The 11384-nt window shown below is 37.9% G+C and overlaps 1 protein-coding gene across 2 annotated transcripts; it reads right to left on the reverse strand.

Annotated features, from left to right (window-relative positions):
- Positions 1-462: 462 nt before the first annotated feature.
- Positions 463-11106, reverse strand: STEAP1 (six transmembrane epithelial antigen of the prostate 1). 2 transcript variants are annotated; one of them, XM_011956213.1, is made up of 6 exons: positions 10723-10776; positions 5379-5493; positions 3935-4390; positions 3176-3340; positions 2176-2313; positions 463-815 (listed from the first exon to the last, which is right to left on the reverse strand). In XM_011956213.1, the coding sequence occupies exons 2-6, from the start codon at positions 5460-5462 to the stop codon at positions 558-560; spliced, it is 1101 nt and encodes a 366-aa protein (XP_011811603.1). In that variant the 5' UTR covers positions 5463-5493; positions 10723-10776; the 3' UTR covers positions 463-557. The 2 variants fall into 2 exon arrangements, with proteins under 2 accessions (XP_011811603.1, XP_011811604.1); XM_011956214.1 differs by lacking the exon at positions 2176-2313 and having other exon boundaries at positions 465-815; positions 3935-4447; positions 10723-11106.
- Between the last annotated feature and the right edge of the window lie 278 nt (positions 11107-11384).

An 11384-nucleotide genomic window follows, 5' to 3' on the forward strand; every position in this document is an offset into this window, starting at 1 on the left:
GGTGGAAATTATTGAATTTACTTTTTCTCCTGGATAGCCTGAGTTTCATTTTGCCTGGCTGTGTATCTGATATTACTCTGGTGCTTTACTTGTATAGACATAGTCTGAGTGTTTTTGGAGATAGGTGTTCCATTAGTAAAACCTGGGTACAGAGAAAGGAAAGTTCTTTAACAATAGTAAATAAATGCTTATCATGCTTTTGTTGTAGATTCGGATAAAATAAACTTTTCAGAGCTAATGATACCTGTATAATGGGTAGCAACAAGTGGTATTTCAAAGCCCTTGATTATTTATAATGCTACATAATCTGACAAATCAGACATGATTTTTTTGTCATGCTTACTCTTATCACAGAGAAAGTGCAAGAGATTCGTATTAAAAGATTGTTTTTGCTTTGAATCAAATCTGCAAGGAAATACACATATTTCAAACTCATCACACATATAAAAAGAGAAACATCAAGATCCTTGAATAATCATTTTATTAACAAATACAAACTTGAAATGTTGGTGATAAAATGTAACAATATTGAATAAAAATGTGTGTAAACAGTAATTCTACAACTGGGAAGATATCTCCATTTTGTTAATTTTGGTGACGTCTTCCCAACCATGTCTAATCTTCAGTATCTTCTTCCTCAAGCATGGCAGGAATAGTATGCTTTTAAATATCAGGACAACAATTGGAAGGAAAACAGCTATCATAAAAGTTGGAGGTGTATACCATACAAATTGTTTTATATCTATCCACTTATTCCAGGCAAAAATCAGTGCGTGTATTGTGCCCAGTAGAAGGGAAACAATTCCTAGCTTGCTCTGCAAAAGAAAAACAAAATTGGTGAAGACTGGTTCAATAAGAGTTTATCCCATCCTACCTCACCTGGATATGCTCTGTTGCTTGGACATCCTTTATCTATGATTGTTTTCCTATCACATTTCTCAACAATGTCCATTCACACCTTTCTACTCTTTTTGCCTGTCCTCCTCACCTTACTTTTGGGTAATTTCTTGTCTCCAGGCTATCTAAGTGAACAAAATTCACAGCCTTTCTTTGAAAGGTGATCAAAAACTCTGTCTACTCTTTCTCCACCATTTTGCACATCCCCTTATGATATTTACTTTTTGTGCTTTGTCTCTTGTGTATTTGTCTTAATTCTGCTATCACAAGACACCTAAAATCAGGGACTGAGCCTTACTTATAACAGGATCCCTGCAGAATCAACACAATGATTTGCACATTTTAGATGCTCAATTAAATATAGGTAGACTGACTGAAGATTATAGCAAAAATCAATTTGACTTCAGTGATCTTTATCAATTGTGAAGGCGACTAATGTGATTCACTCTGATTTTGATAAATGAATAATGAAGTGAATGAACTTGGCCTATGTTTTTAAGAAATCAAATATTCTGATAACATGGAAATATATGAACAATTTTTTCAATGTCTGCACAAAATAGAGAGATCCAGAGATGTGATGAAACATTTCAGCTTGCATTGGGATGCTTTGTCACTATGGAGATAAAGTTGCTTACAAATAGTTGTTCACCTATGTAATTTTAACAGTGTTCTGACAACAGCTCTTTTATATGACTTCTGACCTCTATTCACTTACTGGAAATGGTCATTAGCCTGCCAGAACAAATCTAACTCACAATTATTCAGGCGCATTCTTAAGTCCCAATAAATACCATCAAATAGCTAAGTTTATGTTTTCAGATATGAATCTCCAAGGTAACTTGTAGTGTAACCAGTTTTCAGATTTTAAATGAAACATTTCTAGGTAACTAGTTGAAAAACACATGTCATTGGTTGAAAATTAATTTTACCAAAAGTGTACTGTATACTTATTATGGGCTAGGTATTGTGCATATAGTAGAATAGGCTCAGTTGTCAAGATGCAGTCTTCAATTCCTAAGTCTAAAAAGCAGTGTTCATCATATGTGTAACAGGCAGAGCAATGTATGAAGAAAGCTATTTAATGAGGACCAGAGAAATCCAATGGCTATCAGGCTGAACCTACAAAATTAGGAAACTCTGTGAGAATGTGGTGCCAACTCTAAGCCACACTGGAATCATTCAGATGGAGGCATACTTTCCAGCCTAATCAGATGCCTAATAAAGTGTTGGAGTATACGTGTGGACGTGTAGAAGGGACAGTTGGGAATGTCTGACCTTGTGGAAATTTCCAAAGATGTCTACCCATAAAAGGTAACTGGCAGTGTTTATGACTGAATTAAATTTAGTCCTTTGAACCTTGTCACACAAGGATCCCTGAGTGAATTGTGGTACATCACTCTTTTTATGGATAATCTACCACCAGAAGATAAACTTCAGTAAATCTGAGATAGTTTTAAAATTCCAAGAATATTTAGAAACTTCAAGTGAGTAAGCTATATAAAATGTAAGCTGGAAAAAGCAGCCATTGAAATGAGATACTAGAATATCTTTGGTAGATAAAACTCTATTATTTCAAGGAGAGTTTTTGTTTCTGGAAAGTGCTAAGTTGTGTAACATAAAAGGCATTAGTAAATTCAGGTGACAAGTAAAAGAATATTTTTATTTTTAAGGAACTAATAAACCATGCATATTGGATTCCTAAAATGTCACATTAGATGGGTAGCAAATTGTCTAACAAGTTTCAAATATTAGAATGAGCAGGCTGAGCATGGTGGCTCACGACTGTCATCCCAGCACTTTGGGAGGCCGAGGTGGGAGGATCATTTGAGGTCAGGAGATCGAGACCAGCCTGGCCAACATGGGGAAAACCTGTCTCTACTAAAAATATAAAAATTAGCTGGGCATAGTGATGGGTGCCTGTAATCCCAGCTACTCAGGAGGCTGAGGCAGGAGAATCGCCTGCACCCAGGAGGTTCTGAGCCGAGATCGTGCCACTGTATTCCAGCATGGGCAACAGAGCAAGACTTCATCTCAAACAAACAAAAAAAAAAAAAAAAAAAAAGAATATTTTAATGCCTTTTATTTATGTCTAGGAAACATTTGTCCTAATTGAAGCAATAGGGAAAACAACAGGAGAGCACACTAATTGGAACAAGTACAAGATCTTTGCTATTGAAAAACATTTGTTATTTTTTATGGGATAAAGTCAACATATTCGATATTATAAGCACAAAAAGAAGATTCACCTCTTAGGGTTATTTTATATATTATTTACCTGAATATAGTGAAATTCTCTCCATGTCAAAGAGTCACTCACAGATGGAATTGATGTCACAGCCAACAGAGCCAGTATTGCCAGTCCCACAATTCCCAGAGACACATAAATCTCCATTCTCCAAACATCATGCTCAATCCAGGCATCTTCTTTATTTTGTTGGACCTACCAGAAGGTAAATAAAGAAAAAAGAAATGCAAACAACAGTTATTTCCTGAATGTGAATCTCCTTCTACACTCTTCCCTGTGTCTACTATGAAGCCCTGATAACAGGTCTCCACAAATTTATGACTTTTTCTTTCTTTTATTTTGTACTCCTCTAAGACAAATGACATAGGAGCTATCATTTTTTCTTGAATGCAATATTTCCATAATCTATTAATTTTCTAATAATTATTTGACGGTTTACTTGAATAGAACTGCAATGTGCATGCGTATGTGGTAAACAAGGAGAAGAACAATAGTATTAAAAAGTAATCTTGTGAGGGTGGTAGAAGTTTGGAATGTGGCCTTGTCCATGAACAAAATGTTTCTTATGTTGCTAAAGCTGTACCTTATTTTCAGTTTAAAAAACATTTCTCCATATAAAACAGTCTGACAACCAAGCCCTAGTGAAATTATAATAAAAATTTTAAAATAGATGACTTTTCAACACAGAGTTTCAACAAGGTTGGGGTATTGATATTACAATGAGAAATGATTAATTTGTTAGGTGACTTAGACTTTTTATTAGTAACAGTGTCAACATTGTCATCTTACCTGTTGATATGCCCAGTTTAGCAACTTGTATCTGTAGGATCGCCTCATTGGGTAAGACAGACTATAAATTGCGTGCAGTACAGCAAAAAAGAAACTGAGAAGCCCAAACTGCTTTCTTGTTAACATCCACTTATCCAACCAATGTGGAAACTTCTTATACTTGGTTCCATTATGAAGTTGGACTATTGCTGCTATCACACCTGGCAGGTAAACCAATGCCAAGAGAGTGATGGAAACCATTGGCAAGACTTTGTTGATGACCAGGATTGGAATTTTATAAAAATATTGTTGATGGGAAGTTGCTAAAGGGTGAATTACTTCCCTCAGAAGAGTGTAAAGAAAAGTCAGAGATGCTATAATAGCAGCTATTTTAATTGGCAAGTGCCATTGTGGAAAGAGTTCCTGCGTGTGCTGAAGTTCTGAAGGGCAGTCAAATTCATCAGCATGGGCTGTTTGGTGCAAATGCAAAAGCACAGGTCTTTTTAGCATGCTGGTCTCTCCTGTGTCCTTATGCTATAAAGGAAAGAAAATAAACACCTTAAAATTGAACAAAACAATGGGATCCCTTGAACTAATTACTTATTGCTCAATCATTGTGCTTCTCATTAAATAAGGGCATTCAGAATCTTACTTTTGAATACTGATTAGTTGAAGATAGCATAGTCTATGTAGCACTGAAAGACTTTCGTTTTTTGCACAAAAGAAATACATGCTTCAGACAGGTAAGACAGTTAACTTGAAAAATGAAATTATTTCATTTTATGCACACTGTTACTTTTATAAAGTATATGCTTATAATTTATTAATTACTTGTCCCTATTAAAATTACCAAGATTAAATAAATAATTTCCACTAAAACTTCCACTGAGATAATTTGGAAGAATTTGGAACCAAAATTTTCTGCCACTTTTTCAGTCAAAAAATGTAGTAAGAAACACTTAATCCTGTGTTTAACCAAAAGTGGAAAAAGTGATTCTTATCCAAAAGTGGATTTATTTGGTTATACAGTGATTTGTCAATTTACTAGATGATCTCTTGGTAAACTGCCATTGTATCTATGACAAAAATGCTTGCTTACAAAATTACTGTTAAATGGGCATTGATGACTTTTTTTACACTTAGAACTATAGACTGTTAGAAAGAATTGCAAGGGACTTGGGGATGATCTGATCCAAGGCTTTCATGGTATAGACAAACCAAGACCCCAGATTTTCAGTAACTTATTCAAGGTTATTCAGCTAAGTCCCTGAAAATCAGTGAAGGTACTATTTCTCTCACACATGCTACTCTGTCCTTCACAGTATCAGTGACAATAATACAAGTCCAGATATCAGCAGACTAGGGTGAAAAATCACTTTCATAACACTAGCAGATACAGAATGGCATCTCAATTATGTTTAAAGATGTAAATTATTATTTATTATTGTTATTATTAATATTTTACCAAATAATCATCTTCTTCTAAATTTCTCCTAGGCTTCATTTTCCAAAGTTCTTCTTCGTTTGTGATGTCTTTTCTGCTTTCCATTAATTCTATAAAATAGTATGGCTTCAGTCACCTGTAAAAATAAAAATAATTACTTTCATGTCTATTCTACTTATGAAAATGTGAATGTTTGATGGAACAACATAAAAAATTTACTTGTTTAAAGACTAAAGTGGCAGATAAAGTACAATAAAAATTCAAATAGTGACTGATTTATACATTTAACTTCATATTATAATCTGTAAGAGTTTCAAACCAATGCCCTCTTATCAATGGTAACTGCTCTTTTTTATCCACTTATTTGTTCCATGAATAACTCAGGTGCCTGTATGGATTACAAAGGATCAGATGTTGCTTTTTACTTTAGGAAGATTTAACTTCAGGTTTCCATCTGGAGGAAAGCCAACTCCTTTCAATGGCAAATATAATTAGGAATGCATTATATTGAGAGTAATAATGTCATCAATGGAGGCTGGAGGTAGCTGATGTAAGATTTATGTTTAACAGAATTTTGGGGTTGACACTGGAGTCTGAAACAGTATTTTCAGAGTACCACTTTTCTTTTGGAGTAAGAGGTTGGTCTTTGTTTGGAAGATGTGAAGATGTGAAGATGTGAATTGCTAGTATGTTTCCAGTGGAAGTGGTGAGTTGTGCCACATTAATGATGCTCCCAGTCTTCTGGTCAACCCTGTGGAAAACAACTTTTCAAATTTCTCACTTGATAAAAGAATCTTTTCCTTAGCAAACTCACAGATCCTTATCCAGGATTGGTGTAACATTTTTTAAGGAAAGTAAACATATGTCACAGTATTATTCATTGTTTTTATTAGTTCTGAATTTATTTCCAGAGGAACACATCTTCAATTTACACTTTATGAAATTCAATGAGAAAAACAGATTAGATATACAACAATTTGATTGACAGAAAACATTCCAAATGTTTCCGAATTTTAGAACACGTGTAGTACTGTTTTAGGTGGAAAGCTGTTTCCAGGAATAGTTTAAAATACAGTGATGTGTCACATAACATTTTGGTCAATGACTGACTGTATATGTAACAGTGGTCCCATAAGATTATAATGGAGCAAAAAAATTCCTATTGCCTACTATTTACAATACTATACTTTTTATCATTATTGTGAAGTATACTCCTTCTACTTACAAAAAAAGAGCTAACTGTAAACAGCCCTAGGCAGTTCCTTCAGGAGGTCTTCCAGAAGAAGGCATTGTTACCATAGAAGATGGCAGCTCCATGCCTGTTACTCCCCCTGAAGACCTTCCAGTGGGACAAGATGTAGAGGTGGAGGACAGTGATACTGATGATCCTGACCCTGGGTAGGCCTAGGCTAATGTGTGTGTTTGTGTCTTAGTTTCAACAAAAAAGTCTAAAAAGAAAAAAAAAATTAGAAATAGAAAAGAAGCTTAAAGAATAAGTATATAAACAAAGAAAATATTTTGTATGGCTGTACAATGTGACTATGTTTTAAGCTAAGTGTTATTACAAAAGAGTAAAAAAAAAAAGTAAAAAAACAAAAAAAGTAAAAGTAAGCTAATTTATTATTAAAGAAAATAATTTTTCCATAAATGTAGGGTAGCCTAAGTGTACAGCATTTATAAAGTCTATAGTAGGGTACAGTAATGTCCCAGGCCTTCACATTCACTCACTACTCACTCACTGACTCTCCCAGAGCAACTTCCAGTTCTACAAGTTCCATTAACAGTAAGTGTCCTGTACAAAATAAACAATGTTTTATCTTTTATACTATATATGTATGTTTACTATATCTTTTCTATGTTCAAATACACAAATACTTAACCACTGTGTTTCAACTGCCCACAGTACTCAGCACAGTAACACGTTATACAGATTAGTAGCCTAGAAACAATAGACTATACCAACTAGCCTAAGTATGCAGGAGGCGGTATCATCTAAGTTTATGTAAGTACACTCTATGATGTTTCCTCAACAACGAAATCCTGCTTTACAATGAATTTCTCAGAATGTATCCTGTCATAAAGAGACATGACTGTTCTTAAAACATTCTCCAAGTTTTAAAGGTTTAACCATAACAAAGAATAAAGAGTTGCTTTTACATATGCCAGCATTTTCTTTGTTGAGGTACTCATGGAATATTTTCCAGATATTATCTATTTCCAAATTACAGAACATTCATGATGAAGATATTTGTTGTTTTAGTTTGCCCACATTCTTTTCTGATTTAAAACATTTCCTCCATTTGGAGAAATGCCCCTCCCTCCCTCCAATATGATTTTGGGAGGTTGCGCAAAATAGTAATGCCCATCCCCTGGTCACAGAAGTGGGTATATGAGTCAGACCTGGGCAATCAGTTTCCTGTTCTCCCCTGATTGGCTTAGGGATGGCACAGAACCCTACTTAAACCATGGTCATTCTCTGATATTTATATTTGGAAGTGGAAGAGAGAGATGAGATGTTTTTAACATTTTGTTAAGATAGGACAGTATAAGCCTGCCATGCTTTTTTCTCCATGCTCTAAGAAGGAAGATGTTTTCATTAGAAAAGAAGAAAGCCAACATGGAAGCAGAACAAGTGGAGGAAGACATAGAAGAGTCCTGCTGGCAGATTTCAGTATTTAGAGTCCCTGAGACTAGATTCTGAATTTTTCAGTTAGACAGTCAACACATTCCCTTTTTTCTTTTTGTTTAAGTTAGTGTGATTTGGGTGTTCACCACTGGCATGCAAAAGAATTCTGAGTAAAGCATATGCCAGTCATCAAGTATTTATGAACCCAACTCTGTGATCAACATTAAAGAGGAAAAACAGAAATGACACTCATGCCTGCTCTGGAGGAAATGACACTCTCTCCTTAAGAAGCATTATTCCAAGTGATTTGGTGACCTAACCAAGTGTATCAGGCTGTTCTCGCACTGCGATGAAGAAATACCCGAGACTGGGTAATTATTATAAAGAAAGGAGATTTAATTGGCTCATGGTTCCATAGGCCGTACAGGAAGCATGGCAACATCTGCTTCAGGGGAGGCCTCAGAGGTATTATAGTCATGGCGGAAGGTGAAGTGGGAGCAGGCGTCTTACATTATCGCAGTGGTCCCCAACCTTTTTGGCACTGGAGACTGGTTTCGTGGAAGACAATTTTTCCAAGTAGGGGAAGGGGGATAGGGTTTTCGAGGTGAAACTGTTCTACCTCAGATCATCAGGCAATAGTTAGATTCTCGTAAGGAGCACACAACCTAGATCCCTTGCATGTGCAGTTTGCAACAGGGTTCGTGCACTTCATGAGAATCTAATGCCACTGTTCATCTGACAGGAGGTGAAGCTCAGGCAGTAATGCTCGCTGGCCTGCTGCTCACCTCCTGCTGTGCAGCCCAGTTCCTAACAGGCCACTGATACCAGTCTACGGCCACGGGGTTGGGGACCCCTGCACTAACGTGACACCACCACCAAGGGTGGGATGGTGTTAAACCATGAGAAACTGCTCCCATGGTCCAATCACCTCCCACTAGACCCCAGCTCCAGCACTGGGGGTTACATTTCAACATGAGATCTGAGAGGGCGACACAGCTCCAAACCGTATCACCAACATAATAGTTTGTGGGGTCGGGGAGGGAGGTGCTGGGAATGGAAGTGTCACCTACTATAATCAAATGTAAGAAATAATTCACTATGTTTAGAAGATGTTTTAACTTTGAGAGTTGCAGGATGGTAACAAATTCATCTACATTTATTCAATATGAATTCATTAACTATATTGTGAACAACAATGTAAGGCAGGAGGAATACAAAGTTAAATGAGATAAAGCCTCTGCTCTGAAAAACCTTGAGGTCTAGAAGAGAAGGTAGGCATTTCAACAAGTAACTGCATGGTAGAGCGATGTATCCTAGAGGAGGATAAAGTTTTATAGGCAGATAGTGGCATGGGAAGGGAAGCAGAGGAAAAGGCTGAGCGCTGTCTTCTAGACCCAGTCCTGGGGTAGCTAGCAGGCTGGCAGTGTTTGCTGACTGCTGGTCACTACAAACGGAGTCTGGGTGGAAAACCAGAGTGGCCCTGCAGAGTTACCCAGTCATTTGTCTGCATGGTAAGCAGACCACACTCAAGAGCAAAGCCAAGGAAAAGCCCATGACAGTGAGGGAGCTTGTTGACTGGGTGGCCCACAGTCAGTTCTATGCCCATAAACCAGGAAAATAAACTATGAGTCAAATAAATTTGTTGGTTTCCATCAGACATTAACCAAAATGTAATTTAAGTTCTACAGTAAAATCTTTTCATAAAAAGAAAAATAACAGAAAACAACCTAGTGTTAAAATGTTAGGAACTCCAGAATTTGACCCAAAGTTCTCTTCCACCCCCTTTTAAAAAAGTGAAGCATATTTCTAATGCGACTGCTGTTTTGCTGTACCAGGATGGGATGGCTGCCCTGGTGTTCCTAAATGTTGGCACAGACCAACTGACTCATGTTTATGTCCCACAGTTGAGAATATGAAGAAGCCCAATGACTAGAAAACACTATGGGTTGCATTGCATTTCCAACCTTTTATACTTTCAAGTGCACACTTGTTTTACATTTAACTAAGTGTTTTTTTTCCCCCCCATTGTGCTGTTTTTCTTTTTAAGCATTGCTTTCTCTCTGTGCTTAACATTCATGTTAAATGAATAACCTTTTATTACATGTCAGGATGTGGAGGGAAATGTGTTTTACAAAAGTAACAAAGTTAAGAAATTTGGAAGTGTACAAAAATTTGTCTACAAACTCCTTCCAGTGGATTTGACCAGAATTACATATTTAAAGCCTCGACTATTTTGGAGGGAACCTGAACCCCACCCAGATCCTGAAAGAGTAGGGCCAGTGTTCTAAGGACTAAAAATGAAAACCTCTGTTACCAGGAAACCCGAAGACAAGAAGTAGCACGATTTTAAGTACTGTGCACCAATCATTCGTCAATGCCCAGGAAACTCTGGCGACTTTGCCACGTTAAAAAACTTGCCATCAAAATCCAACCTGAGCACAAACTTAATAATCTATCACAACCTTAAGCCCCTAGAGAAAAGGCTTCCTGTGAGTCCCTGGCTCCCCCCAATCCCCGGCCCGGCCACAACCCAGCTGGGCTGGAAGGCAGCGCGTCCCAGAGCCGCACATAAAGGGAGAATTGAGCAACGCTCGCCCAGGAGGGCCGCCGTCCGGGTCCCGAGAAGGCGTGCGACCCGCTACATCCCTCCCAAGACTGGAAGCCAGCGCCCAGTCTTGCAGGGACACGCGGGCGGACTCGAGGAGCAAGCGGCTAGTGAGAACGATTCAAGGGACTCACCCCCTCCTCGCCGTAGCTTGACCGTGAGGCTCGGCTGCTGCTGCTGCCCGGAGGTGCCGGCCCCACGCGGCGCCTGAGCCTCCAGAGCGCGGAGCTTCCACGCCTGCTGCAGGCCCCGCCTCCTTGTCAGTTGAGCGTCCAGCGCCACCTGTTGGCGCCCGGCGTCCGCAGGGTTCGGGACCATCCTCGGAGGCTAAGACTCCCCAAGTCGCACTCCGACCTCTCCGTTTCCTCTCAAACGCCCTGTGCCCTGCCCTTGAGGTCCGTTCCGCGCCCTCCAACCCTTCGCCTTTTGTTTAATCTCCACTAAGGAACGTTGTGCATTTGTCTAGAGCAGTGGTTCTCAAACTTTAGCGTGTATAATAATTTACTCGGGGGCTTATTAAAACACCAAACTCCGGTTCAGTATGTCTGGGATGGGGCCTGAGATTCTCATTTCCAACAAGTTCACATGAGATATGGAAGCATTCCCAGATCACACTTTGAGATAGACCGTTTAGAGCTTACAAACACTTCCCACACGTTAGCTTATTTATTTATTTATTTATTTATTTATTTATTTATTTATTTATTTATTTATTTATTTATTTATTTATTTATTTATTTATTTATTTATTTATTTATTTACTTATTTTGAGACGGAGTCTCAGTCTGTCGCCCAG

Source organism: Colobus angolensis, unplaced genomic scaffold (assembly GCF_000951035.1).
Source record: "Colobus angolensis palliatus isolate OR3802 unplaced genomic scaffold, Cang.pa_1.0 Scaffold410, whole genome shotgun sequence".
Lineage (NCBI taxonomy): Eukaryota > Metazoa > Chordata > Mammalia > Primates > Cercopithecidae > Colobus > Colobus angolensis.

Coding starts and splice junctions, on each gene's coding strand:
- STEAP1 (XM_011956213.1), bottom strand. CDS start 5,462: ATGGAAAGCAGAAAAGACATCACAAACGAAGAAGAACTTTGGAAAATG. Junction 4,391..5,378: donor TAGAAGAAGATGATTATTTG/GTAAAATATTAA, acceptor TTGCATTTGCAC/CAAACAGCCCATGCTGATGA. Junction 816..2,175: donor TCTTTGGAAATTTCCACAAG/GTCAGACATTCC, acceptor TTTCTTTTGCAG/AGCAAGCTAGGAATTGTTTC.